The sequence below is a fragment of the Heterocephalus glaber genome, unplaced genomic scaffold (genome assembly GCF_053883595.1).
Source record: "Heterocephalus glaber isolate CG9 unplaced genomic scaffold, H.glaber_assembly_v1.0 deba00001745, whole genome shotgun sequence".
Classification (NCBI taxonomy): domain Eukaryota; kingdom Metazoa; phylum Chordata; class Mammalia; order Rodentia; family Bathyergidae; genus Heterocephalus; species Heterocephalus glaber.
In genome coordinates, this window is record NW_028258451.1 from 1,831,757 (window position 1) to 1,859,730 (window position 27,974).

The window sequence follows — 27,974 nt, forward strand, 5'->3', positions numbered from 1 at the left end:
CCGTCTGATGCCTTTCCCAGTGCGTCTCAACCCTCTGCCCGCCTGCCTGGCCGCTAATTGCTGAGTGGTGGGGTGGGGAGCTCGTGAGCTCACGGCCGCCCGCCCGGTCTCTGCCAGGCCTTCTGAGTCACGCTCCCCATTACCGAATTTTTCCCTCACAGCTGGCTGGTGTGGAGTGCGCGCCCTAGCGTGCTGGGTGGGGGCTCCCCGAGCCGGAGCCTTGGTGGCCCCACTCTGGGGACTCCAGCTGGGGAGCGGGGCTTCAGGAGCAGACCCGCAGGGCTGCTGGGTGTTTTTCCGGATCCAAAGTCCCTTTGCTGCTGCTCCCAGCTGTGCTTCCCAGGCCAGATGGGGGGGGCTGGCCCTCCCCGGGCTGCTGCCCCATCGTCTCCGGCTCTGGATGCTGGCTGCAGACTGCTGGCCGACGCCCCTCCCAGTGGGTCCCTCCTCCCACTCTTGCCGCCGGCCCCTCCCCTCCTGTGCCCTGTGCCTCTGCAGCCTCTCTCCCTCCTGGCCAAGCCTGGTCCTGCCTGCTGCTCGGGACCGGGGCCGTGCTGGGCGCTGCTTCCCTCCTGGCCACTGGCCCCAATCCCTTGCCCTTCACCCCAGCCCTGCCGGACTCTGCGCCCATGAGGGTCTTGGCCTGTCTCCTCGGTGAGTGACCATTCTGACCCCGGCGCCCGACTTCTGGAGCTGGTGCAGGTCTCTGGGCCACACTGACATCTGGCCACCCGCCCGTCCCAGACCCAGCCTTCTGCATGCCCTGTCCCCGCCTCTTTAACTCTCAGGGGACCTGCCCCTGCCTGCCCAGCCCAACCTGGGCCCCACCTGCCCTGGGGTTCCCAGCGGGTCCACTCCGAGGTGCAGGCGTCTGGGCGACCCTCACACTGTCTGCTGCCCTTCTTTGCAGCAGCACTGGTGGGGATCCAGGCCGTTGGTAAGTGTCCTTGTCCTCCCGCCTGCCCACCCCGCCGGGGCCCTGCTCCGCTGGGACCTTGTGACTGCGCCCAGCCCCTTGGGGCCTGGCCTGGGGAACACTCACTCCCTGCTGAGCACCCCGGGGTCTGGTCCAGCACTCTGCTGGGCGGCCCAGACCCTCCTGTCACCTGGTCCCTGGCCTGGCCGGTGCCGCAGCAGAGACCACAGCTCTCCTCCACCCCCCAGACCGGCTGCGCCTGGCCGATGGCCCCCATGGCTGTGCCGGCCGCCTGGAGGTCTGGTATGGCAGCCGCTGGGGCACCGTGTGTGACGACGGATGGGACCTGCAGGATGCCGCGGTGGCCTGCCGGGAGCTGGGCTGCGGAGGGGCGCTGGCCGCCCCCGGGGGCGCCTTCTTTGGGGAGGGCACAGGGCCCGTGTGGCTCAGTGAGCTGGCCTGCCAGGGCCTCGAGGAGCGGCTGGGCCTCTGTCCCCACCGGGGCTGGAAGGCCCACATCTGCTCGCACGAGGAGGACGCGGGCGTGGTCTGCACAGGTGAGGCCACGTCCCCCGGCCGGGAGCGGGCGGCTTCTGCCCAAGTCTGCGCTAAGGGAACCACCCTAGGCCCAGCCCCTGCCCTCCAGACCCCCAGCTTGCACTCATGGCCCCTGAGCCCGGCCCTCTGCCTGTCAGGGACAAACAGCGACCCCACTGCGGTCACCCCTACAGGCCAGCGTGCGGCAGACTCTCAGCGTGACTCAACCTCCCCGCTGGATGGGGAGCCCAGGCCTGGCTCCGAGGAGCCCCCTGTGACTCACGGTGAGCCCCCGGACAGGGCTGCCCACCCTGCCCACCGCAGCCTCAGGAGGGCCGCACCCCCCCCCCGCCCCCCGCAGCACATCGGTGCCGCGTTGCCTTCCTGGCCCTGTGGACAGAGGACAGGCAGGACAAATGGCGCGGCCCCTGAGCCTGTGGCCGTCTCCTTCCCCAGCCCCCCGCCCAGCTGGAAGCCCCCAGAACGGCCCCCGGAAGAAAAGCCCCCGGCCACCCAAGCAGGCCAAGTCCACCAGAGCCCCTTTGCTGACCACCGGGGCCCCCCGCCAAGGTAAGCACCCCTAGACCTCTGCCCCCAGAGGTGGAGGCGGCAGAAAGCTGAGCCCTGCTGAACGGAGGAGGGGCTGCTCCCCACCTGAGCCCTGCGTCTTCCCGCCCCTCCTTCCCCCAGACCGGCTGCGCCTGGTCTCGGGCCCCCACAGCTGTGCCGGCCGCCTGGAGGTCTGGCACGGCGGGCGCTGGGGGTCCGTGTGTGACGACGGATGGGACCTGCAGGACGCCGCGGTGGCCTGCCGGGAGCTGGGCTGCGGAGGGGCGCTGGCCGCCCCCGGGGGCGCCAGATTCGGGCCTGGCTCGGGGCCCGTGTGGATGGACGACGTGGGCTGTGCAGGAGCAGAGCAGGCCCTCCGGGACTGTCCCCGAAGCCCCTGGGGCCGGAGCAACTGTGACCACAGGGAGGACGCCGGGCTGGTGTGCACGGGTAGGCGGGGCGGGGCGCCAGGCACCTTCCTCCTGTCCCCGGGAGGCGGGCGGGGCCGGTGGGCCTCCAGCACCCCACTCCTCCGCACACTTGGGGCTACGCGTTCTCTCGGGATGGCACAGGCCTGTGGCAGCTGTGCCTCCCCACGGGGGGCCGAGGAGCCTGTGCCTGCGGGGCTCCGCTGGGCAGCCCTGACTGGCCCCTGGCCCCATGCCTGTGGCCACCAAGGCAGCTGAGGCGGAAAGGAGGGAGCCAGGGTAGGGGCCTGGAGGGAGGCTGAGGCAGGCCAGGGGCACTGATGGGGCCTTGCTCGGCCGCACCCTCCGGCACATGGTGCCCAGCTGTCCCTGGGGCCTCGGCCCTTGGCTGCCAGCCTTTCCCTGCAGTCTGCGCTCAGCATCCTGGTTTCCTGGCCTTCTCTCCGAAGGGCCTGCCCCGAGGCTGCGCCTGGCCGATGGCCCCCATGGCTGTGCCGGCCGCCTGGAGGTCTGGCACGGCGGGCGCTGGGGGTCCGTGTGTGACGACGCCTGGGACCTGCAGGACGCCGCGGTGGCCTGCCGGGAGCTGGGCTGCGGAGGGGCGCTGGCCGCTCCGGGGGCCGCCTTCTTTGGGGAGGGGTCCGGCCCCATCGTCCTGGATGATCTTCGGTGTCGGGGAAACGAGACGGCCTTGCGGTTCTGCCCCGCGCGGCCCTGGGGCCAGCACGACTGTCACCACCGGGAGGACGCTGGGGCTGTGTGTGACGGTGAGGCCCGGTGGAAGTCGGGGCGGGGCGGTGGAGTGGTGGCTCTGGAGTGCAGGACGGAACTGGGCGCAGAGCTGTCCTGCTCCTCCCTCGCTGCTCAGGCTTCCTGGCTCCTCCATCTTTCCCTCTTCTCTGGAGCCTCAGCCACACCAGCTATTCTCGAGTGGGGCAGTTTTGCCCCTTAGGGGGCACTGGGCAGGGTCTGGAAACATTTCCATGGTCACGTCTGGGGGTGAGGAGCAGCTGGCCCCCCAGGTAGAGCCCAGCGACACTGCTCCCCAAGTGACGATGCACAGGATGCCACCCCCAGCCCGGGCAGAAGGGTCGGCCCAGGTGTAGGCGGGCTCAGCCTGGCCTCAGCCCTGTCACAGCCCTCCTTGGCCCTCCATGGGGTCCCCTCCCCTCTTCTCTTTGACCTCTGGTTTCCCTATCCATCACTCGCACTCCAGCTTCCTCTTCCGGGTCGGGGAGTGGCAGCAGAGGAGGCTGGGCAGAAGGAGTGGGGCTATAATCCCTTCTCCCCGCCCAGGCATGCCTCTCGGCTACGCAACCCCCACCCGCCCTGTGGTGGACAGCAACAGCTCAGGGCCCGGGACGTCCGCGCCCGGGGCGTGGACACTGGGACCCCTGTCCAGCACAGTGAGCCAGGCTCCCAGGATGCCAGGCAGCTTGCCTCCTGCAGCCTCTCCGACTGCCCCTCAGGAGCCTGGGCCAGATGCAGGTGAGTCCCTTCCTGGCCCAACTGTGAGTCTTGCAAAGGGAGACATGAAGAGGTGCTGGGCTCCCATCTCAGAAGGACCCGTTTGTTGTCTTGCTGTCTGACTCCTTCGTAAAATCCATAACCTTGTTTGAACAAGGGCCATGTTCTATAACTGGGCCTGGAGAGAAGGATGGTGGGCTGAGTCCACTGTAGGAAGATTCTGGCTTCCTGCGCCCTGTGGTGTAGCCATAAGGCCGTCACAAGGTCCTTGGGTCAGCTCCAAATACCGGCTCTGCTCATGAATTCTCTTAGCCTTTTTGCCAGGGAGGCTTTCTGGTTTTCTTTCTTTCTTCTTTTTTGTTTTTGTTTGTTTGTTTGTTCTGAGACAGGGTCTTGCTATGTAGTTTAGGCTGGCCTTGAACTCACTTTGTAGCCCAGGCTGGCCTTGAACTCCCAGAGATCCTCCTGCCTCAGCCTCCTGAATGCTGGGAGTACAGGCATGTACTACCATACTGGGTCTGCTCCTTTAGCAAATGAGGGTAAGTGGCCTCTTTCACACAGATCTTGAAAGGACCAGATCAATGACAGCTGTTGTTTTCAAATGTAGGTTTGCCATCCCTCAGGCATGGCGAGGTCAGAGCACGAGACAATGGCGACTGAAGAGTTTGGTACTCGCAGTTCCTGGGAGAAGGGGCATACTGGTAGGGCTCTGTGGTGCCAGATTGTCCCTGGGTGTCTGGAACCTGGCCCCAGAGTGACGCAGGCAGGTGCACAGTGGTCCTGGGTGTGACAGCCCAGTGAGGAGGTGGCTGGGCATGGGCTCTGGGTTGGTTGGTGTGCTCAGAAAGGCGCACTCCTTTGGGGGTTGGCACTCCTTCAGGGGATGGCAGTTGCTTCAGAGTCAGCAGGCCCAGGTATGAATCATCCAGTGAGAAAATCCAAAGGGTTATAATGCAGCAGGCCGCAGGAACCAGCGGGCGCTCAGGAAATGTTGGCTATTATTACTCAAACAAAGGAAAAGAGGCCTCCAGCCATGGTGGCCATGGTGCAAGCAAGTCCCATGTGCCCAGCCTTGCCCAGCCCTTCGGGGAAAGCCCTGTTAGTCATGCCTTTGGACCTCATATAAATGGAATTACATAGTACTGTACTTGTCTTTCTGTGACTAGTTTATTTCTCTTAGCATAATGTCCTTAAGATTCATCCATATTCTCACAAATGACAGAATTTCCTTCCTTTTAAACACTGAATTATAGCTGGGCATGGTGGCACACACCTCTAGTCCCAGCATTCTGGAGGCTGAGGCAGGAGGATTACCGTGAGTTTAAGGCCAGACTGGGCTACACAGGGAGAGACCCTGTCTCAAAAACAAGGCTGAATTGTTTTCTGTTGTATATATGTACCATACTTTCTTTATCCATTCCTTAGCTGATAGACGTTTAGTTGTTTCCACTTTTTAGCTGTTATGAGTAGTGCTATACATAGGTGCTGATGTCTTTTTGAGATCCTAATGCTCTTTGGGATATATATCCAGAAGGGAGGTAGCTGGATCATATGGTGGTTCTATTTTTAATTTTTGAAGGTGCCTTCATACTGTTTTTCATAGCAGCTCCACCATTTTGCATTCCCACCGAAGTGTACAAAGGTTCTAATTTCTCCACATCTCAGTGACACTTGTCTCTTGTGACCACCCTAGCAGGTGTGAGGTAATGTCTGATCATGCTTCTGATTTTCAATTCCCTGATGGTGGTGACAGTTTTTCATATACCTGTTGGTGCTTTATATATTGTCTTTGGTGAAATATCTGTTCAAGTCCTTAGCCCAGTTTAAATAAAGTTACTTAAAAAAAACTATTGAGTTGTAGAAATTCCTTACAGATTTTAGAGATTAACTCCTTAAGAGATTTATGGTGTGTAAATATTTTCTTCCATTCTGTGGCTGCCTTTTATTTTAATTTTATTTTATTTTTTGGTACCGGGGATCGAACTTGGGTTCTGGTGCTTGTGCAGCAGGTGGCAAAACTGCTGAGCTAAATCCCCAGCCCTCTGTGGCTGCCATTTAACTCTGGATTGTTTCCCTCGATGAGCAGGAGTGTTTTAGTTTGGTGTAGTCTTGCTCATTTTTATTTCTGTTGCCTGTGCTTTTGGGGCCATATCTATGAAATCACTGCCAAGACAAACACTGCTTTTTGCTTACTATTCATACATGGGGAGACATTTAGGATATCTTTGAGTTACTGTGAATAGTGCTGCTGAGAATATTTGGATGCAAATATATATTTGAATGCCTGCTTTCAATTTATTTTGGGTATAACCCTGGTAGTGGAATTTCTGGGCCATATGGTAATTCTGTTTGGCTTTCGGAGGAACCACCCACCCAGGCCTGACTCTATCCCTTGTGGCCAGCTCAGAGAGGGCAAGAAAAGACCTCAACAAATCCCTGCTGCTTGGCAGGCAGAAAGGATGGAGAAAGAGGGAAAGCCTAGATGGACAAATGGATGGATGGTTAGGAAGAAGATCAAAGGAGAGGTGGATGAAGAGTTAGAGGGCTGCACAACTTCCCTGTCTCGAATTCTTTTCTTTTTAAAGGAGGAAAGATTTATTTTGGCTCATAATTTCCAAGGCTTCTGTTCACCCCGTCTCTAATTCTTTGCATCTCTTCTACTTCAGGGTCTCCTCAGCTGCGCCTGGTGGCCGGGCCCAGCAGGTGCTCAGGCCGGCTGGAGGTCTGGCATGACGGGCGCTGGGGGACAGTGTGTGATGACAGCTGGGACCTGCGGGACTCAGCCGTGGTCTGCCGGGAGCTGGGCTGCAGGGGGCCTCGGCAGCCAGATCCCGCTGTGGGCCGCTTCGGCTGGGGTGCGGGTCCCATTTGGCTGGATGATGTGGGCTGTGTGGGGACCGAGGCTTCGCTGTCTGACTGCCCTGCTGCTCCCTGGGGGAAGCACAACTGCGCTCACAATGAGGATGTCGGGGTCATGTGTACTGGTAAGGACACTCTCCATTTGCTAATTCTAGGAGGGCTCCCTGGAGGAGGGAACAGAAACAAACACTGGCACAAACATCATGGGAACATTGGTGCCTAAGCCCCAGCCCTGTGCTGGGTATTTTCCCACATGTGACCACATTCAAACTTCATAAATTGATGGATGTTTTGCCCATTTTACTAATGAAGAAAGTAAGGCACAGAAAAGTTGAGTAATTTGTCCCAAGTTGCACAGTAACTAAGTGGCAAAGCTAAGTTTCCCACCATATTCCCAGGGAAGCTTATTCCTCTTCCTCCTTCCAGGAACCAAAGGAGTCTCCCACAAAGAAGTGGACATAGAATCCCTGGGAGACAGAGAGAACCCAAAGCCAAATGAAGTACTGCATGTGTTTGCACTACCCTCCCACATGCATTCACAGAGTCCTGTTCTCCGAGGCCAGACACTGAGCAGGATGCAGGGTCCTGAGAAGGGCACGGGCATGGTCCTGGCCTTTGAGAAGTCCATGGCTTCCAGAGGGAAAGAGATGCACAAGCATACATTCGAAAGCCTGTGTGACACATTATAGTCTGGGGGGTCGGTCCCCAAGATGCCCTTGGGTTCAGTGCTTTTCTGGAAGGACCAGAGAGGCTGTTAGACTCAGGGATCTGGTTTATTCTGGTGAAGACTCAGGTTAAAATCAGCCACAGGGAGGGCTGGGGACTTAGCTCAGTGGTTTCACCACCTGCTGCACAAGCGCAAGGACCCGAGTTTGATCCCCGGTACAAAAAAAAAAAAAATCAGCCACAGGGACAGGTCTGCAGGGCAGGGCTCAGGAGCCAGCAGGTGTGAACATCAGGTGTCCCCTCCCAGCAGTCATGCAGATTGTGCTGAATTCTCCCAGCAACAAGGTGCAACAATATGCATGATGTCTTACCAAGCAGGGATGCACCCCGAGCCTTGGTAGATCAAGTTTTTAGGGGAGTGGTCTTGTAGATGTGGTTGACCACTCCTGTGGCTGCCCATAAATATTGTTAGCAGGAACTACGGAGCATGGCCCAGGCCCCCCAGGCATGCAGAGTCTCTTACCAGGCAAGTCATTCCGAGGCCCAGCAGCTGGGGCAAGGGGCCAAACTTTTCAGGCCTGGTGAATCCTTGGTTGTATACGTGCTGATCAGAAAGATCTAGAATGAACAGTGGTGACTCAAAGGATAGAGTTTAACTCTACTTGATGTTACAGACTTTGTCCTTTCTCCCTCTTCCTGAGGGCCATGGGGAGCTACAGAAGGGTCTGAGGACAGGGTGTGACCTGTCAGACATGGTACCACTCTGGTGGTCAGTTAGGATGGACATGGAGATAGGGAGATGCATCAGAAGGCATAGAGTGTGGGGCCCTAGATTCAAAGCAAAGGCCGAGGAGGTAGAGAGGGAGGGACAGCTTCTAGAAGGTGAGTGCCAGCAAGATGGGGATGGCATTGGCTTTGGCTTACTGTGGTCTCCACAGGCTCCAACACAAGGCATGGTATAGAAGAGGTGCTCCATGAATGAACTGGAATTTGGTGGCTGGCTAAAGAGGAGGGACCTGGACAGATCTTGTCATCATGGTGTCTCACTCTTCTTTTTCTTCTCTACCCACCTCTCAGGGACCCCTGGCTTGGACACCATCTCAGACCCCTTCAGCTGGAGCTGGCTCCCTGGGCTGGGTAGAGATCGGGATGCTTGGCTCCCAGGAGAACTGGCCACCAAGCCCTCTGCAAGTCTGACCTCCATTGTTCCCGAGAAAACAACCACTAAGGCTCCACGGAAAACCCCCAAGAGTACTAAGAAGTGGGTGACCAAACATGCAAAGAGACCAACTGCTCAGCCCCCCAGGATGCCAACTACTAAACACTCCAGGGGCCTGGGGACCCAGAGCCCCCCAGAACTAACCTCACAGACCACAACCCTGACTACTGAGGCCTCCTCAAAGCAAACCTCTGAGTTATTAAAAAGGCTGCTCACAGAGGCTCCCCACAGATGGACCTCACACACCACCTCCAAGCCAACTCCTCAGGCCCCCTGGACATGGCCCTCAGGGACCATGACAACGCTGTCCCCTCAAGGCCCTCAAGAAATGACCTCTGAGACCACCATCGAGAAAATCCGTCAGGCTTCCCTGGAGCCATCTGCTGAGACCCCAGCCTTCTCCCCCACGGCCAGCATCCCTGGGGAACCAGGTGAGCAGGAGGAAAAGTGAGAGGGACACACAGGGGAGGCTTTCTGAGTCTCCTGACCTGAGGGCCTTCCACCCCCAGGCCCCTTCCGGGTTCGTCTGGCCGACGGACCCAACAGGTGTGCTGGCCGGCTAGAAGTGTGGCATGCCGGACGCTGGGGGACGGTCTGTGACGACAGCTGGGACCTGCGGGATGCCACTGTGGTCTGCTGGGAACTGGGTTGTGGAAAGGTCCGGCCCCGAGTGGGCAAAACCCACTACGGCCCTGGGACCGGGCCCATCTGGTTGGATGACATGGGCTGTAAGGGAAGTGAGACCTCGCTGAGCGACTGCCCCTCAGGGGGCTGGGGGAAGCACAACTGTGACCATGAGGAAGACGTGGGGTTTACCTGCACTGGTATCAGGGGACTGCTGGGGAGGGAGCCGTGGGATGGAGGCGGGCGGGGCCAGAGCACTGCACTGGGGTGCATCTCCAGGAGTCAGGTGGGGCGGGGGCATCAGGGAGCTGCTCCAGTGGACTCTAGAAGGCAAAGAAGTAGTAGCAAGGGCCTCTGAGGCAGGGGACCTGGTCAACCACCACCCATTTCCCTCGAGGCTACACAGATGATGATGATTATCCCCCCTGGACCTGGGACCCCACTTCAGGAGAAGACCTGGCCAAAGGGGCCACCATGGCACCAGGGCCTGGACGTGCGCTTCCATGGAGCAGCACCAGGCACCCAGCGATCTCCTCCCCAGCAACACGGCTCCTTTCGGTCACAGGTGAGGGGTTGGACAGGGTGGCCACAGGGCCCCATCAGCCTCCAGTCTTTTCTCTGCAGTTTCCAGAAAGTCCATTCTAAGTAAGCTGGCACAATCCACCATGACCCCAGGCGGGCTGTACTGGGCTTTAGAGACCCCAAGAGCCTTTCTTCCTTGGGATCAATGGTGGCCATCTCCTCCTGGCCCAGAGGAGGTACCACGTTGCTCTGAGAGATCAGAACAGCCCACATTCCTCATAAGCCACCAGGGCCAATGGGAAGTGGCTCTACCACACTGGCCTGGGCCCATTGATCTAGAGCCTTGGTTCGGGTAGGAATCCTCCAGACCCCTCAGCTCAGGGCCACCATCATTGTGCCCACTCCAGCTCCCCCACAGCAGTTGGAACCACACCTGTTCTCAGAGCTCGGGCAATGGCGCTGATCTGAGGGGACACCTAGAGTGTGGTCTCTGCTGCTCATCCTGGTAGTGCCCAGCACAACTGGCCTCATGGCCACAGCTTCATTGCCCTATGCCCAGTGGCCTGTTTCCTGTCACCTGTTGCCTTCCACTTCGCCACTAAGCCAGGGCCTCGACCTGCCTCACCTCCCTCGTCATGCCTGCGCTTTTCCCTGTCGCCTGCCTCAGTCTCCCTCGTGTCCCCACCTCTGCTCCTGTCTCACTCCTGCTCACTTCCTCACTGGTGGGGTCACTCTACCTTCACTTGTTCCTGTTTCTTCCTCTCAATTCCCACTTCATCCCTTCTGTTTTTCACGGCCGTTTTCAGTCAGTTCCTTTTTCTGTCTCTCGATTTCCTCTTCTTGCCTGCAGTCCTCACAGATTCCCCACTGTTTCTCTCATCTTTCCCGTGTTTTCTCATTTTTCTTTCACTTTCTCACCCTCCTCATCGCTACTTCCCACTCCAGTCCCCTCACCACGTCTTTCTTTTTCCCTGTCCACCTTTCCCCTTCCCGTGCTGTCTCCGCCCCCGCCATTTTCCTCTCTCCCCTGCCCCGTGCATCTGTCCCTCCATCTCTGTGCCTCGCGGCATCTTCAGTCCTTAGTTCGCTCACAGGTGTCCCTATGTCTGCCCTGCCTCCCTCAGTTCTTCCCTCTGCTTCACTTTCTCCTTGCCCTGGTTTGGGCCTTTGTCGTCCTGTGCCCCTCTGCCTGTCCCCCCTGAGAGGCCCGCCCCTCCTCGTCCTCACAGGATCTGGTGGAGTGTGCCCTTTCCCGCCCTTTTCTGGTGCTCAGCACGCATGCCCATCTGGGCTGGGTCTGGGAAGGGCGTGAACAGTAGGCGGGATAGGTGGTTCTCTGCCTTGCGCCTCCTGACCTCACTGAGGGACTGCGCACTCCAATTGGCCAGTTTGGCTATTCCGCGGTATAAAATGGGAAGAGCCACACAGGGAGTAACTGGAGTCAGCCTTGCTACCTGAGCGAGGGAGGGAGAAGGCAGCGTGTCTCAGGTGGAGGAGAGTCAGGCTCCAGGTTGAGGGCAGCCAGGGCTCCAGAGCCTTGGCGCTTAGCGATCCAGCGCTGCCTCCCTTAACTCATGGCTCCCCCTCGCGGTGAGACGGCCGCATGCTGGGCACCTGCCGCCAGGAGGCAGCGGTCTCACGCGGTACCGCCCTGCAAACAAATGCAGGGCTGCAAAGGGTGAGACAGTCGGATGTACTGTACAGCCTTAGTAACAGGAAGACTTGGAAGGTGCGAAGCCGGGCGTGCTGGGGCTTGCCTGAATCCCAGCACTTGGGAGGCCGAGGCAGGAGAATTGCAAATTCTGGCCCAGCCTGGGCAATTTCAATAGTTTAGTGAGACCCTGCCTGTCTAAAAAAAATTTTAAACGCTGGGGAGAGGCAGGGGAGAAATGACAGGCATGAATTTATACCTTCAGTAGCAAGGAAAAAATGGCTTCACCTGTTTTTCCTCCGGGAAAGACTTCTGCTCCAGAGTTGGGAAGACCCAAGGAGAGCTCGCCCACTGTAGACAGGTGTCATCCGGGTCCTCTCGCTACCACCGTGTTTCCCACGGGGAGGATAAGCGAGCTCAAGGAAGTTCCTCATGCTCCGCAGCCACGGTGTGGGTTCGTTTCACACACTCGCACCTGCTCCTGAGATGGGAGAGGGTGTGGCTGGGTGGGTCCTGAGGTCCAGGTCCTCTATAGGCTCCCATCTGGGCTCCAGGGATTGGAACTGGCCGGGAGGCTACAGGTCCTGTTCCACCGCAAAATGTGTGTGCAATCACTTATCACACTACAACGCGCTGGTTGTTGGAGTTATTTCATGAAGATGAGCAACAGCTGCAGGGTCTGGGATGGGCTGGTTATTTACTGTCGAGAAATCAAGACAAATCTCTGGGGGAGTGGTAGACTTAAGCAGCAGAGGAGAACAGGAAGGGTTTATGAGGTGTGGTAAAAAAAATATGGTGTATGTTTTACATTTTTAAAATTACAGTCAAAGATACATTACAGCCGAGGATTTAGCTAAGTGGTTCTGCTGCCTGCCCTACAAGTGCAAGGACCTGAGTTCAATCCCCAGTACAAAAAAAAAAAGTACGTTGCCGTGAATTCCCATCAAAATCCTCTCCTCACTCCAAACACACTCATCCCACCATCCTCGACACTTTCTGAATCAGCTCTGGAGTCCTCTTTCTTGAGTATCTTTAATTGCACTGTCCTGGCTGCCTCAATGTCCTGAATTAACTCAAACATTTCCCTTTTGGGGTCATTTTGGCTTTGGGGAAGAGTCAGGAATCACACAGTGCCAGATCTGGTCTACGAGGTAGATGAGGACACACTGCCATGATTTTACAAGCCTGCCTTTCAGTTGGATGGCACTTGGCAGCTGCATTCACTGTATTTTTGATCACACCTCATGAAGACACTCAGGAAAAAGGACTTACCCAGCTGCTGCAGAAAGGGGCCAGATGGGAAAAGTGTGTTTGAAGTGAGGGGAAGTGTTGTGAAGGAGATTCATGGCAATGTGTCTTTTGCTGTAATAAAACTTGTAAGAATTTGGGATACACTGTATTTTTTTTTTTTTGGTACCAGGGATCAAACTCGGGTCCTTGTGCTTTCGAGGCAGGCAATGGAACCACTGAGTTAAATCCCTGGCTGATTCACTGTATTTTTTGATCATCCCTTGTGTATGATCAGCTTAGGCCACTTGGAGACCCCAGACTGCTGTCTGCATCTCCAGGCCTGGGCCTGTGGTCATGCCTGCAAGGTCACCATGCCCACCTAGGGTTGCACAGATGGGGGCGCAAGGTCTGCGAAGCTGGAGGTGCCATTTTGTGCACGTAGGACAGTGCCTAAAACCCAGAAAGACTGTCACGTGTTTGTTAAGTGAATGAATGAGTGGGGGAGTGACAGCAGTGTAGGCCTGGGGAGTGCACAGGAGAGACACTGGAGGCCTAAGGAGGTTGTGTTTTCACTTTCCTGTTCTTCAAAACATTTCTTGAGTCCTCCAAGAGGACTGCACCTGGAGGCCACGTCAGTTCAGGCCAGTGCCCACTGCATGGCTGTCACCACTGAGATACAGCTGCGAGAGGGCAGAGGCGGGGGGGTGTGCCACTGACGCTTGAGAGAGGGTGTGAAAAGGTCAAGAGGAGGAGCAGGAGAAGCCCACAGTGGTCCCCAGCTGAAGCGAGTTCCTCATAGAGGAAAGAGCGCTTGCAAAGGCCCTGGGGTAGGACCGTGGCGTCCTCGAGTCCTGTTCTTTGGGCTGAGCTGACGGGCCCATGTCACTAGGCGGGGGCTTAGGCAGGCGGTGAGGAGAGGAAGGTGAGGCGGGGCCACAGCGTCAGAGCACTGTGGCCAGAGGCACAGGCACGGCGCGGGGACCTCTGGAGACAGCGACTGTGGAAGGCAGGTTCCTCCCACAGGAGCTGGGGCCAGGCCGCAGGCAGAGGAGACAGGAGGTGGTGACTGTGGTCCTGGAGAATCGCTGAGGTTACTGATGTGTGAGGTCCGAGAGTAAATGCGAGGCTGAGCTGGAGGTCAGATCACAATTGTGGTTATTACAGCGAAGGTTTGTAGAGCGCTCTTCGAGTGTTCCTCACAGAGCAAGCAGCATGTGCAAAAGCCTGCTGTCGCCCTGTTCTGCTCAGGTCAAATGGCTTAATTCCCTTCCTTCCCACAGCTGTAGAAGTGCTGTCCTCCGCCCATGTACAGAGGAGGAAACTGAGGCACGGGGAGGGAAGAACTGCAAGAGGCAGAGCTTAGCTCCGGACTCCAGAGGGAGACCGGGAAGGACAGGATCAGCCTTGAGGAGTCCAGGGGGGTAGAGAGAGGAGACCGCCCCCAGGGAGGAAGGGGGAGGCCCCAGAGCCAAATCCCAAAGGATGGATGAGCCACGTGTGGTGGCACATGTCTATAATTCCAGCACTTGGGAGGCTGAGGCAGGAGGATTGCTGCAAGTTCAAGGCCAGGCCAGGCTGCATAGCAAGACCCTGTCTCAAAAAACCAACCACCACCAAAAAAGGATGAATCCAAGCTCAAAAAGGAAGGATGGGGTGAAGCTCAGGGGAGCAGCACGCTGTTTAGAATGAGCACCCCTGGCAGCCCCACTGCTAGATGTGGAGAGGTTCTGGCTCCCAGCCTGCAGTGCAGCACAAGGAGCTCACTGCTGCTGCTTTCCTTTATTTTTAGTACTAGGGCTGAACCCAGGGCCTCCACTCTGAGCTTGTCCCCAGCCCTGGGTTTACTTTGAGACAGGGTGTTACAGAATCACTAAGTCACCCAGACGAGCCTCAAACTTGTGATCCTCCTGCCTCAGCCTTGCAGGATGCTGGGATGACAGGCCTGCACTACCAACCCCAGCTTAGAACTGTATTTATGACAACAAAACACCAGCAGTAACCCAAGTCTCCACTCACGGGCCTGCAGATGCATCCCGGGGTGCATGCTCACGGAGGGAGGTTCTATGGAGTTAGAAAGACTGCATTGGGGTCACAGGTCCTCACCACAGAGAGCTTACCACGCACTGTGACCTGGGACAGAGATGCCAGGATGAGACTTGTTCCATAGATGAGGGAGCCAGATCTCAGGGGAGCTCCTTGCTCACCCAGCTGGGCTAGGACAGAGCCAGGACAACATAGGGACTTGGCAAAGCCCTATCTCAAAATAAAACATAAAAGGGCTGGGGAGGTAGTTCAGTGTGAAGGCCTCCAGCACTGAAAAAAGAAAAAGAAAAGAAAATCAAATTGAGGGCATAGACAGGCCATTAGCACACAGCAGGCTCTTGGAGTGGGTTCTGAATGCACAATTAGTGGGCTGACATTTGAACAGGAAGTGGAGCCCTTCTGAAAACCAGCACCTTGGAAAGAAACCTTTAGTGATTCACTGCTAATAGGCTTCTTTCCCTTTTTTTCTCTGTTTTTTTCTTTTTTAAATCGCTAGCACGCTAATGGCTTAAGGATTGTCCTAACGAGCGTGCCCTCCTGTCCGAGGCCATGGCCGCCCTCCCAAGGCACTGACTAGGAGCCAAGCGGCGCTTAATGAGGAGGCTGAGGACAGGAAGGAGAAGGGCCTGAGGGGTCCCTGAGGTCAATGTTGAGGGCCAGGTCGCAGGGTAACAGCCATGAAGCTTCTGTTGAGCTGATGAAAATTTCCCTTTTCTTTTTTTTCTTTCCTTTGCTGTGCTGGGTATGGAAAATGTCATAAAACCTTGTGACTATACTAAAAACTACTGAAGTACATATTTTCAGGCAGTGAACTGTACAGGATGTGAATGAATAGCTCCAGGAAGCTCTTGTTAAAATAAGCTTGTCGATCAACAAAGCTAGAAGGGCGACCTCTCTTTCTAGTCGCCCTAAGTGAAATGGTGGATATGCACGGAGGTAAAGTAAGTTTAGATGTTATGTGAAGTTGTTCTATAGAGGCGACCCAAGTGTATTCAGCCAAAAACTACCAGAATAGTACTACAGAATTGTTGCAGGCTGTACACTAATAGAGATAAAATGGAATTTTCTTCCCTGGGGAAAAGAGAAGAGTACAGTCAGGGGTCTCAGGTAGTTGAAATAATAAATGACTTTTTTCGTTCTTTTTATTTTGTTTTGTTTTGGAGACAAGGCCTTGCTGTTAGTTCAGGCTGGTCTTGAACTCCCAGTGTAGCCCAGCTGGCCTATACTCAAGGTGATCCTCCTGCCTCAGCCTGCTGAGTGCTGGGACCATAGGCGCCACCACACGTGGGATGAACTTATTTTATGAGCTGGTCGGACCAGTTTATGGGTTGGGAAGCCAGGAGCACCTGGACTGACCCCTAAATCGCAGTCAGGGAGGAGCTGCCAGAGCAAGGGCGCCATATGCCTGGGGGGGCACGAGCCGGTGAGACTCAGGCCTCTTCCTTGTGACCCTGCAGGTGACCAGGAGGGGTACAAGCCTTCCGGGACATGGGACACGCCTTGGGGCAGGGGCTCAGCCAAACGGACGCCCACCACAGCACCCACGCTTTCCAGTGGCACCTCCAGGCCCCCAGGACATCCCTCTCTGGCTCCCAGGGCCCACGGGGACACAGGTGAGCAGGTGGCTGGGGCCAGGGCCTGGGCGTGCGTGCTGTGGGGTAGAGACTCTTACCCCGGGCCAGCAGTGCCCCACGGGGCAGCTCATGGTGACTGAAACCAGCGAGGCTGCCCATGGGGACCAGCGGCGGAGGCCTGGGACGGAGTCTGACCCCCATGGTGCCCCGGGGGTTCACGCCTCAGAGTGTGAACACGGAGAGGCTGAGAGCCCCTCACCCAGACTCTGCCAGTGACTCCTGAAAGTCAGGAAATGACAGGAAATTTGCAGAGTAAGCACAGACACAAACAGGCGATTCACAGACCGGGCCTGCACTGCCAAGGATGTGTAGCATTGCTCACACTTGGTGGTACAGCCTGTCATCCCTGCACTCCAGCAGGCTGAGGCAGGAGGATCGCTAGTTCACGCCCAGCCCGGGCAATTTAATGTCTTACCAACACTGTGTCAAAATAAAAAACAAAAAAGATTTGGGGAGATAGCTCTGTGCAAAGGCCCTGAATTCAATCTGCAGTACCCCCCCCCCCAAATACCTCGATTATTGAGATCGCCATTCGGTCCTCTCGACTCCCTGGTTCGGGTATTTCTGCACCCCAAGGTGGCCCCACCGTCCTCCCGCACCCCTCCACATCCCCGCCGGCTGACTTGCGCCCCTCCCTCCTGCATCCCTGGTACCCTCTCCTCCAGCTCCGGGTCCAGCGCGTCCCTGCGCCTTCACCTGTGAGCTGCGGAGGACGCCAGGTGGCGCCCGGAGCCTCGGAGGCGGTGGGAGGAGGGGCCTTAGGGCCGGGTTAAGTCTGCTGGTGACCCATGACGTCACTGAGCTCTGTGACTTCCTATTGGCTACCTTCTCGGGGGCGGGGAGGTGGGCGAGGCAGGGGGGGCGGGCTGACCTCAAGCGGACCGTGTCTCCCTCCTCCTGCAGGTTCCCCACAGAGGGCCGGGCCCGAGCGTCGCCTGCTGCGCCCCACTGCAGCCCGGGCGGCACCCCAGACGCGGCCCCCGGCCCCCTCTGCCTTGCCGGGGCCCCGGGGCCTGCAGCCCACCTCTGGCCCGGCCTCTGTCCTCCCCGGCACCTCAGTGGCCGGCCCGGACCTGCCCTCCTCGACCACGCCCGACCTCTCCCCGGCACCGACCCCTCCGCCCACTGCGCCCCGGGAGCTGACGTCTGACCCCTCCGTACCGCCAGAGGGGACCCCAGGGCCAAACACAGCCCCATACTGGGGGACAGCCGTAGGGACTTCCGGGTCCCCAGAGCCCTCCACAAGCCCGCACCCCACTGCCACCACATACTCCCCCACCACCCCATACCCCACTATAACCCCGAACCCCACCACAACCGCAAACCCCACCACCAGCCCACACTACACCACAACCCTGCAACCCATGGCAACCCCGCTCCCTGCTTCAACCCTTCCCACCACCACAATCCCTCTCCCCGCCACGACCCCCCACCCCACAGCGACTCCCCATCCTGCCACCACCACTCGCCCGGCCAGGACGGCCGACCCCTCCTCCACCCCTATGGTCACTACCAAGTCTCTTCCAACCTCCCTGGGGCCAGAATCACCCTCTTCCACTACAGTGCCAAGGGCTACATCCAGCCTGGGTCCCCAGGTGACCTTCGAGGGGACCCCTCACACCCCCACATCTCAGATGCAGAGCCCAGTGCCCTCTCCAGCCTCAGAGGCCAGCCCCTCCAGGGCCCCTCTAACCTCAAGCAGGGGCCCACTGTCCACTGAGGACTTCAGGCCACCCAGGAGCCAGAACCCCACACTAACCCCAGGCCCAGCCTCCGAGCCCATTCTGCCCTCCGATCCCCACTCCGATCAACTCCCCCATGACCACCCCCCTCTAGGGCCAACCCCTGGTCAGACCCTGGGCCCCCTTGGCCCGTGTGCCTGCCCAGCAGCCCCTGTGAGGGTCAGGGCTTGTGAGCCGCCTGCCTTGGTGGAGCTGGTGGCTGCTGTGAGGGACGTTGGTGGCCAGCTGCAGAGGCTGGCCACGGTCCTGGAACAAGACTGGCAGGAGCGCCAAGCCCTCGGGCTAGGGCTGGCCCAGTTGGGCCTGGGGCAGCTGGGTGAGACAGTAAGGAGACTGGCAGAGGTGGCCTGGGCCCCCAGCACTCCTGTGTCCACTTCCACCACCCCCGAGGAAGAGGAGAGGCCTCTGAGGGGAGATGTATGACCTTCTCCAAGATGTGGGGCGCTTAAAATACTCTCAGACAAACCAAAGAAAATCACAGTATCCAACTAAAAACAAGGTGTAGATGACATTTCTGGGGGGCAGGAGAAACCTCAGAGATGCAATGGCAAGATTGATTTGGATTGGAGAATACCACAGGTGCCAGGCAAGGTGGTGGGGAGAAGGATGGCTGTGCTGGAGGTGATCCTGAGGGTGGCGATGCCTGTGTGGGCAGGCGGCTCTGCTGTTTGCAGTGTGCACCAGCCTGGGGACAGAAGTGGTGCAGAGTGCATGATCAGCTGCATCGTGGGAGGGATGTATCCCCTTGGCACCACAGAGACCGTGATGTCAGGTGCTGTGTCAGCGGTGTGGACCCTTGACGTGCATGGTGTCACCTTACTGTCACACCCCTGCAGACAAAGACACGGTCTGTGCAGCTCAGCAGAGGAGGCGCGTGGAGCCCCGCTCGAGTGACTCCACCGTCCGGGTAGCAGCAGCCAGGCCTCGCAGGCTTGTGGTGATGACCAGTCCACAGCTGCCCTCCCGGGGAGTGCTGCCCCAGGCCTGGCTCCCTGTTGCTCGTGATGCCACATGATGTCACAGGCATGAGCACAGACATCCGGTCACTGCCAGGCCCCCAGGGGCCGCGTGCTAGGTCCATGGTGACGCCCAGGCCTCTTGCTTTCCACCTGGGCTCTGTCCCATGTGGCCTGCCCTGCTGGGGACTCTGGACCTGTTTCCTCCTCTGTGAAACAGGGATGGATACAGCCCCAGTCTCCGGGATTGTTTTGAGGATTACGGGGTCTGTGCTGTGAGGACGGAGCCTGGCACGCGGTGTGTGCACACGGGCCTTGCGCAATCCCAGCCTGCTCTGGCGGTCTGCTCCATCGAGTCCTCACCACAGCCCTGCAAGGGAGGAGCTTTGATGCCCGGACTCAGGCTCAGAGAGAGCAGGCCCTTGCCTATGGCCACACAGCACAGCTGGACTCCACCCAGGATGACGGGGTGAAAAGTCCCTGTTCTGACCTTATCCTGGGCTCCACAGCCACCCCTCCTGGGGACCGTGGCAGGCCCCTCCCTTGTCCAGGGCTCAGCCAGAGTGGGGCAGGCGTGGAGGAGGAAGCCCTGCTCCCACCTTGCCCTGTCGCCTCAGGCAGGAAACCGTGACTCCTCCTCCTGCCCGCAGCCCAGGGCAGGCTCAGAGGTCGCGGAAGGTGATGGAGCTGGCGCCCCCACCCCTCGCCCGCCTGGCAAAGGCCAGTGGGGTCCAGTTACTTGCTGGGGGGCACTGTGCCCGGGGTCCCGATGGATGGGCTGAGCCCCGCAAAAGGGCAGGGAGCACGCGGAGAATCCTCTGCTCCCTCAGCTCATTAAGCCTGAGACGTAAATAACCGCTGACTGGAGCCCCACGGAAACGCGGTGGAGGGGTGTCTGCCTCCTTCCCCTTTCTGTCGTGGGCTCCAGGGCCATCTCAGGGAGGATCCTGACTTGGGGAGTAACTCCTCTGGCATCCCCAGGTGGGAGTGGGTGAAGCCTGGCTCTGCATCACCCCCAAAATGTACCAAGGAGCCCAGCGTGGGTCCTGGCTCGTGGCCCTTCTGTCAGCCTGGGTTAGGGGGCCCTTGGCATTCTGGGCCTCAGTGCCTCCACCCCCCACTACCTCTGCCAGCCCCAAACAGGTGGGTGCTTAATTACATGTCACTCTACCCCACGTGGCTGGGCAGCTAAGCCCGAACATCTGGCCCCAGGGCCCACAGCCAGGGTGCCGGCCAGCTGCCCTGCCTCCGCCTGCCTGCACCGGGCGCAGAACGGTAGCTGCCTGGGTCTCGGGCACCCGGCACAGGGGAGAACCGGGTTTCAGCTGCACTCCCAGTCCGGGCACATGCAGAGCAAGGTGGGGACAGAGTGGGTCCCTAAGGGGAGGGAGTGTGAGGGGTCCTGTGTGGCTGACCCCCCCCGCCACACTGGGCAGACAGCTAGTGAGCAGGCGAAGTCCAGGCTCCAAGTGTGCTGTGTCCACCCGTCTCCTTAAAACTCTTGTATTTTCCTGATACTGGGGATGGAAGCCAGGTTTTCACCCATCCCCAACCTCTTTTCTTTTGAGACAGGATCTCACTAAGTCACTAAGTTCCAGCCCGGCCTGGAACTGGTGATCCTCCTGCCTCAGCCTCCCAGGGCTGGGGTGACAGGCGTGCGCCACCATACCTGACCCTGCTGCCCTACTCTGTGTCCCGCTCCGCACACCCGCGTCCGCCTGTGCTCACCCTGTCTAGTCTAGGGGTCAGCGCAGCCTCGATTTCCCTCCGTCTCCTCCCAGGAGGGCGCAATGCCCCCCTCACAGTGCACACAGAAGGGCGCATGCTCACTGCACACTGGAGCGTGCCTGCTTCAGCCTACACACACCGCGTGCCTGCTCACGCCCTCCCCTGTGAGCACAGACACGTCCTCCATCCTCCTCCTCACACACACACACACACACACACACTTCTTGCACCCAGGCCCTGGCCCAGCCCCTCTCCCTGCTGGCCAGGCAATGGACAGAGTGTCCCGGGTGTGAATCCGTCTGCTACGTGACCTCGGTTGGGTCCTTCTCACACAGGTGCCAGCCCTGCCAGGTGCTAAGGATCTGACCATTAGCACCGAGGGCGACCTCCTAAGCGTCACACCCTCCCGGCCTCCGCGGATGCTCCCTTCCTCCCCGCCGCTCAGGTCCTGCCGGGTCATCATCGCCTTCCAGTTAATCCGCAGCTGCCACCACCAATTAGCACGTGCACAGCCTCCTGTGCCTCCTGCCCTATGGCACTGCTGTGCAGCTGCACCTGGCCAGCGGGCTGTGATCCCGGCCTCGCTGCGGGGCTCTCAGCGTGAGCCCAGGCACTTGCTGCAGCCCCCAGCCTCACCCCCCACCACCCTGTGACCCTGCTCCACCAGGACAGGCTGTGGGTCTCCGCTCTCCAGCTTGTACCTGCAGCGAAGGGTCCCTGGGGTTGCTCCCCGTGGGCAAACGCCCTGAACAGGCAACACCTCCCTGCCACAGCAGGGGCCCTGGGGGTGCACTGGGCCCAGAGGGCGACACCTGATCCAGCTAAGTTGTAGCCTGGCTCACCGGGCTCTCGGCCAAGCAGGGCATGGAGAGGAAGAGAGAGTGTTTGCAAACACTGAGGCAGCCAGGAGCCGGGGAGGCAGGAGGGGAAGGGAGGGGAGGCCAGGGTGCCTGCCTGATCTTCCTCCCGGCTGTGTGTGGACACATACATGTGTGCACACACGCACGCACACACACACGGGCACACCGGGCACAAGCGCTCACGGAACCGCAAATACAAAAACCATGCCGTCACTTACGTATGACACACACTCTAGCTCTGTGTGTGTGTGTGTGTGTGTGTGTGTGTGTAGACGTCTTTGACAGGATCTTTCTGTCCCCCCAGTACTGAACCCAAGGCCTTTGCACTGAGCTACATCCTCAGCCCCTTTTTACTTTTCATTTTGAGACAGGGTCTCATAAAGTTGCTGAGTTGCCCAGGCTGGGCTCCAATTTGCAACCCTCCTGCCTTGGCTTCCCAGAGCGTGGGGATGACAGGCGGGCACCACCTCAAAGACAGCATCTTTGAGGATGGCATTTGCACTAGAGTGGCACCACAGAAACCTTGGCTTGGTAAAGGAAAAAAGATTCTTGGGAATAGATGGCCCACCGGTCCCTGCGCAGAGTGTGCGGGTCACAGACCCACCGCCGGAGCTGTGGAGCAGACCCTGGGGGCACCAAGGGTGCTGACGCTCTCTCACGACACAGACGCGTGGCCTCACGCAGCCCAGGTGCCAGGTAGGTTTTATTTGCAGAGAGCAGCGGGTGGGAGAGGAGGCAAAGCTCATCACAGTGCCTGGCAGCGCCTGGCGGGGACACGGGTCAGGGCAGGGAGTGGGGGCAGAGAGACAGTGGGAGGCCGAGGAGTGGGGAGGATGGAGCAAGAGGTGCTGGCGGAGCCGTGCCAGGCCGTGGGGGTCCAGGAGGAGCAGCCTGGCTCGGACCCCAGCTCTCTGGGAGCTCCTGAAAGAACCCGGGGAATCAGGCCGACAGAGGCTTCGGGCCTCGGGGAAGTGAGGGACGCGGGGCAGAGGGTGCGTGGACCATGGTGCCCGGGCCAGCGCAGTAACTCGGGGGAGAGCGAAGGACGGCTGAGGACAGGCACAGTGCCCCGGGGCAGGAGAAGACTGCGGTGTCCCTGGGAGCAAGGCCTGCACACAGGGAAGGGGTCCCCGAGATGAAGGGGGCACCCGAGCCCGAGCCTGCAGGCCTCACCGCCCACCCTCCCCGGCCTCCACTGCCAGCCCCGAGGCCTCCCCATCTTGTCGCCAGGGCTGCCCCAGGAAGCCCTGGATGGCACCCACAGGGCTCCTTCTTCGAGGGTGAGGGTCCAGCAGCCCACACAGCAGGGTGTCCGCTGCAGGTGTCAGGCCGAACCAGGGCTGAGGCCGGTCCTGGGCCTGACCTGAGGCCCGCCACACAAGGAAGTCCTCGTAGAAGGGGTCGGTGTCCTCCAGTGGCTGGTCCCAGGGGAAGTAGCCGGTGAGGAGGCAGAAGACCAGGACGCCCAGGGCCCATGCATCCAGGGCCGGCTGGATGGGTAGCCCCTCGGGCAGCAGCGGTGAAGCACACAGCTCGGGGGCTGTGTAGGGGATGGGCGGCCCAGTCAGGCGCAGCAGGGTCCCGCGGGGCCGAGTGTGGCCAAAGTCGGCCAGCTTGATACGCTGGCAGGCTGGGTCACACACCAGCACATTCTCCGGCTTGAGGTCCCGGTACACCAGGCCACGGTCATGGATGTGCTCCAGGGCTGAGGTCAGCTGTTCTGTGCAGCGCTGGGCTGCAGGTTGCGGGAGCCCCACCTGCAGGGACAGGAATGCTGGGTCAGGACCCACCTGCTGCCAGGGGGACAGAGAGCACTGGGCCTCTTGCGGCCCCAGAAGCAGGCCCGGAAAAACTGAGGAGGCTGCAGTACTCCAAATAAGTGGCCCTGTAAGGTCTGGTGTCAGCCCATGAGGTCTAGTGTGACCTGTGACCCTGCAAGGCCTAGTGGGGCCTCTGAGGCCTAGTGTAAGCTGTGAGGCCTAGCGCAAGCCCTGTGAGGGCTAGTGTGACCTGTGAGGCCTACTGAAGCCTAATATGAGCCCTTGAGCTTAGCACAAACCTGTGAGGCCTGGTATGACTGGTGAGGCCTGTGAGCTCTGTGAGGCCTGTGAGCTCTGTGAGGCCTAGGGTAAACCACTGAGGCCTGTCCCTGTGAGCCTAATGACCTGGAGACGCCTATTGTGAGTGCAAGGCAGGTGAGCCTGGGAAAGCCTAGTGTGACTAGTGAGGCCTAATTTGTCCGGCTGAGGCCCAGTGAGCCGGAAGGGTCCCAGTGTGAGCCTGTGAACCCTGTCAGCCTCAGTGAGGCCAAGTGTGATGGCACGAGGGCTGGTGATTCTCACTGGTGCCCAGTGTTAGTTCTGTGAAATCAGTGAGCTCTAAGGGGCCTAACTAGTCCACAGTCCCAGCAGCTCAGTGGGAGTGTGGCCCGGGAAGGCCCAACACAGTTGATGTGACTCTGGGGCCAGGTTATTTTGGGGCACTCCCATGAGGCCCGGCCGGCCTCCTAACACCGTGCTCAGCCACCTACCCACCTTGGGCTGGATGAAGGTAATGAGGTCCCCATGCAGAACAGGCTCTGTCAGGAAGCTGTAGGAGTTGGCAGACTCAATGCCGATGCCATAGGCTGCCACGATGGCCGGGTGGGTGCCCAGCGAGAGGCCCACGCAGAACTCATACAGAAAGCCACGCAGGGATGTGGAGGTCTTGGGGAGCTGCTTCAGTGCCAGGGATGTGCCTGGGGGACACAGGGACAGGCGTGGGGTGCACAGAAGTCTGTGGTCACTTGGGTCAGCTGTCCTGTCCCCTGCAGTCCCCAGGGTGCCCACTGGCCCTGCAGGCTGTGTTGCCTTCACACTCTGGCCATCCTCACCTCCCCAGCCCCGTCCCCCTGCCCTGCTCCTGACAGCAGGGTCCACTCTGCCTTCCCGTGTCTGGGGCAGAAGGAAACTGAACTGAGAACCTCCAGGGGCTCATGTGACTACTTGAGACACCAAAGTCACATGTGAGGGAAGCAGGGGAAAAGATAGTGCGTAGCAAATCTCAGGACGCCGGAAGGCAGGCACCTCTCTCTCCCAGGTCTGAGCCACCACCCAGCCTCGCCCACCTGGGGCTGCGTGTGACTGGTGACTGAGGCCGACTCCACCAGTACCTGCCTGAATTCCGTCCATCCCTGCAGGAGGCAGCGCAACCTCTTCCACGCCCACGTCTTGGATTTATGTCACCATGGCCCACGCCACCCTCCCGCCCGCCGTGCCCCCCTGGACTGTGAGCTGCTCCCGACAGCCATGGCACAGGCCCGAAGCACCACCAGGGCCTTGAAATGGGACTACATGGAGCCAGGCGGGCAAGGCTCATGGACAGCACTGTCCTCCATGGCCACTCCGGCTCTGAGTTCTGGAAGGACCTAGGCATGGTGTGTCTCTCCCTCCCTCCCTTCCTGCATCTCTGCTCCCACCCCAGTGCTGTGTCCTTATCCCCAGCACCATAGCTCGTGACTGTTTGAAGACAGGGTCTTTATAGAGGTAGAGGCCAGTGTGGTGGCACGCGTCTGTATCCCAGCACCAGGAGGCGGAGGCAGGAGGATGGCCACCAGTTCCAAGCCTGCCTGGGCTACTAGTGAGTTCAAGGCCAGCCTGAACTACATAGTGAGACCCTGTCTCAAAATAATAAATAGACAGGCCTGCGGATTTAGCTCAGTGGCATTGCACCTGACTCATGAGCGCAAGGTCCTGAGTTTGATCCCTGGTTCTGGGAAAAAAAAGATAGATAAATAGATAAATAAACAGATAAAGAAGTAAAAAGAGGGACTAGGGAGGGGCCTGGTCCTTGAAGAAGAGGAGATGAAGATACAGATCGCATGCAGACACAGGGAGGAGCTGACCACCTACAGGCCACTAAAGAAGCCACCCTGCGGACGCTGTGCCTCAGGCCTCTGGAAGGCCTAGGGCGAGGTGACCCCGGGCTCCACCGAGGTGCCCCTGTGGGTGGGATGGACACTTTGAGAGGGGCTCAGCAGACAGCATCTCTCCGTGGCATCCTGTAGTCCTCGAGGCTGCCGACCTGCCAGCGTCCCCAGCATCAAGAGCCGTCCATGAGTGACAGAGACCCCCTCTCTGCAGCTTTGTTTCCAGAGTTTCAGTTGTCCATGGTCGATTTTGGTCCAAAGATAGTGAGTGGAAAATTCCAGAAGCAAATAATTCAAGGTGCGGGCAGAGAGCGCAGCTCAGTGGTTACAGTGCTTGCCTCACACGAAGGCGGCTTGGGTGCGTCTCCAGCACCCTACAAATTCTTTTTTTCTTGGGTACCGGAGATCGAACTTGGATCCTTGCACTTGCACAGCAGGCAGCAAAACCACTGAGCTAAATCCCCGTCCCCCTTTTTTTTAACAGTTTCTTTTTTATTTTTTTTAAATTAAATTTAATTTTTCTTTATTCATTTTTTTGGGTACTGGGGATCAAACTCAGGACCTTGAGCTTCCCAGGCAGGCGCCCAAACCAATTCTAAGTTTGGAGTGGGCACCGTTCCACGGAGCCTGGGGAATTCATGCTGCCCTTTAGTCACCTGGTCACCACATCTGCCACACAACCCACTTCCGTGGGGTTCCAGCAACCCTTATTTTACTTAATCAGGCCCCAGGGGATGGAAGTGGTAGTGCCGGCAATTGTATTATAGAAAATTGTTCCAACAGTAGTTCTACTTCACTTTGAGTTATTGCTGTAAGCTCTTACTGTGCCTGCTTTATAAATTAAATCACCCCAGGTGTGAATGTATAGGAAAACAACACAGTTTCAGGCACTCAAGGGTTCTGGGAATATTGCAAATGATGGGGCGTCACTTTATGGTCAGAAATGAACAGTTCTTAGCCCAGTGTGATGGCGCATGCCTGTAATCCCAACACTGGGGAGGCTGAGGCAGGAGGACTGAGAATGTGAACCGTGCCTGGGTACGTAAGGGTTTAGGGAGACACTGTCTCAAAAAATTTAAAAAGGGCTGGGGATGTCACTTGGGTTCGATCCTCAGTATTGAGGAGAAAAAAAGGAGTCATTGCTCAACTTTTCGAAGGAGGGAGCTGAGGCTTGGAGCTCAAAGGTTGAAGGGGGTCCCCAACCTCATGGCTCAGCAGGGGTGCAGGTGAGGCTTGGTCCCGTTCTACTGCACAAACCAGCCTCAGCTGCTGGGGTCCCCTGGGCCCATGCTCACCCCCGCTGCACCCCACACCTGTCCCCGCCCTGATACCTTTCTTTTTTTTTGGTACCAGGGATCGAACTTGGGTCCTTCCACTTGCGAGGCAGGCAGCCAAACCACTGAGCTAAACCCCCGGCCCTTGATACCTTTCTTCCGGTGAGTGACCAGCACCACACGGCCGAAGCGGCCCTGGCCCAGGGGCCGCACTTCCTGGTAGAGCTGCTCCACCTCGGCCCGCACCAGGGTCTGCGCACTCAGCGCCATCCTGTCCTCCAGCGCCAGTGCCGCCTCCTGGCCCTGCTGCAGCTCCTCCGCCGTGAGGCTGCCCAGGCTGTCCGCGGCGCCATCCTCAGGTGCCTCTGTTGGACCAGTCTCGGGCTGCTTCCCTGGCATTTCTGCCAGGACGGAAACAGAGAGGGTGAGCCGGGCAGTCCAGCCACCAGGCCAGGGCCCAGGGAAGGGGCCGTGCTCCTCAAGCCGGAGCTGGGGGGACTGGGGCCGCTGCTCGGCGCCAGGCTGGACCGCGCAGGGCTCCCGGCCTCCCCTTCGCCGGCCCCACCTCACCCAGGGACCGAGCACCTGTTTGCTCTTGGGAGACAGAGGCTGCTCATCCACCCGGGCCCAAGTCTGTTTGCTTTGGAAACAAGGTGGGGGTGTCTCAAGTGATGTGGTTCATCTTTCACCCTCAGGCCATGGGTGGCAGCGGGGGAAGGGGGCGGGACGTTTGTGACCTCTCCGTTGACCTCGCCTCACAGGGACACTTCAGGGTGGGCTCTGTCGGAATGCCAGTGGACCAAAGCCCCATCCAGGAGCTGTCCCCCTCGCAGACCCCGATGCCGGAGCCCCCAGCCCACTCCTGTCCCCGCGTCTCACAGAACTCAGGGGCCCGGAACCGGCGCCACCTCCCTAGGCCGAAGGCGCAGCCCCCACTGCGGGACCAGGACCCCAGCCGCTCGCTGCCCTCCGCCGAGGCTGCCCACCCCGGGCTTCCACCTTGCCCTTTCCAGCCAGGACTCGGAGCCCTGGCCTCACCTCCACGAGTCTCGCCCGACCCTTCCGCAGCCTGCAGCGCCCGGTGTCCGGCTGTCGGGGCCCAGGCCAGCAGCGCCGCCCGGAGCAAGGCCCGCCCCGTCTGGGGGCGCGAGGCCCCGCCCCT

At 59.1% G+C, this 27,974-nt stretch overlaps 2 protein-coding genes across 10 annotated transcripts; one reads left to right on the top strand and one right to left on the bottom strand.

Moving 5' to 3' along the window:
- Positions 1-173: 173 nt before the first annotated feature.
- Positions 174-27,480, top strand: Ssc5d (scavenger receptor cysteine rich family member with 5 domains). Of its 9 annotated transcripts, XR_015447315.1 has the most exons (15): positions 174-654; positions 911-937; positions 1,165-1,473; positions 1,612-1,737; positions 1,910-2,023; positions 2,144-2,452; positions 2,880-3,197; positions 3,727-3,918; positions 6,564-6,881; positions 8,500-9,072; positions 9,151-9,465; positions 9,663-9,830; positions 16,169-16,324; positions 17,249-25,046; positions 26,892-27,480. XR_015447315.1 is itself a non-coding variant. In XM_087200941.1 (14 exons), the coding sequence occupies exons 1-14, from the start codon at positions 630-632 to the stop codon at positions 18,508-18,510; spliced, it is 4,212 nt and encodes a 1,403-aa protein (XP_087057067.1). In that variant the 5' UTR covers positions 174-629; the 3' UTR covers positions 18,511-26,323. The 9 variants fall into 9 exon arrangements, 8 of the variants coding, with proteins under 8 accessions (XP_087057067.1, XP_087057070.1, XP_004866697.3 ...); XM_087200941.1 differs by lacking the exon at positions 26,892-27,480 and having other exon boundaries at positions 17,249-26,323; XM_087200944.1 differs by lacking the exon at positions 26,892-27,480 and having other exon boundaries at positions 9,672-9,830; positions 17,249-26,323.
- On the bottom strand, positions 22,317-27,936 carry Sbk2 (SH3 domain binding kinase family member 2). Its single transcript, XM_004866639.4, has 4 exons — positions 27,851-27,936; positions 26,965-27,213; positions 24,166-24,368; positions 22,317-23,388 (listed from the first exon to the last, which is right to left on the bottom strand). Exons 2-4 carry the CDS (start codon positions 27,209-27,211, stop codon positions 22,801-22,803), a joined length of 1,038 nt encoding a protein of 345 aa, XP_004866696.2. The 5' UTR covers positions 27,212-27,213; positions 27,851-27,936; the 3' UTR covers positions 22,317-22,800.
- Between the last annotated feature and the right edge of the window lie 38 nt (positions 27,937-27,974).

Excerpts from the sequence above, each read along its gene's own strand:
- Ssc5d (XM_087200941.1), top strand. The coding sequence starts at position 630 with ATGAGGGTCTTGGCCTGTCTCCTCG. Across the intron at positions 1,738-1,909 it reads GGAGCCCCCTGTGACTCACG|CCCCCCGCCCAGCTGGAAGC; the intron begins GTGAGCCCCCGG and ends CTCCTTCCCCAG. Across the intron at positions 9,073-9,150 it reads CAGCATCCCTGGGGAACCAG|GCCCCTTCCGGGTTCGTCTG; the intron begins GTGAGCAGGAGG and ends TTCCACCCCCAG.
- Sbk2 (XM_004866639.4), bottom strand. The coding sequence starts at position 27,211 with ATGCCAGGGAAGCAGCCCGAGACTGGTCCAACAGAGGCACCTGAGGAT. Across the intron at positions 24,369-26,964 it reads GGTCACTCACCGGAAGAAAG|GCACATCCCTGGCACTGAAG; the intron begins GTATCAAGGGCC and ends TGTGTCCCCCAG. Across the intron at positions 23,389-24,165 it reads TTACCTTCATCCAGCCCAAG|GTGGGGCTCCCGCAACCTGC; the intron begins GTGGGTAGGTGG and ends CTGTCCCTGCAG.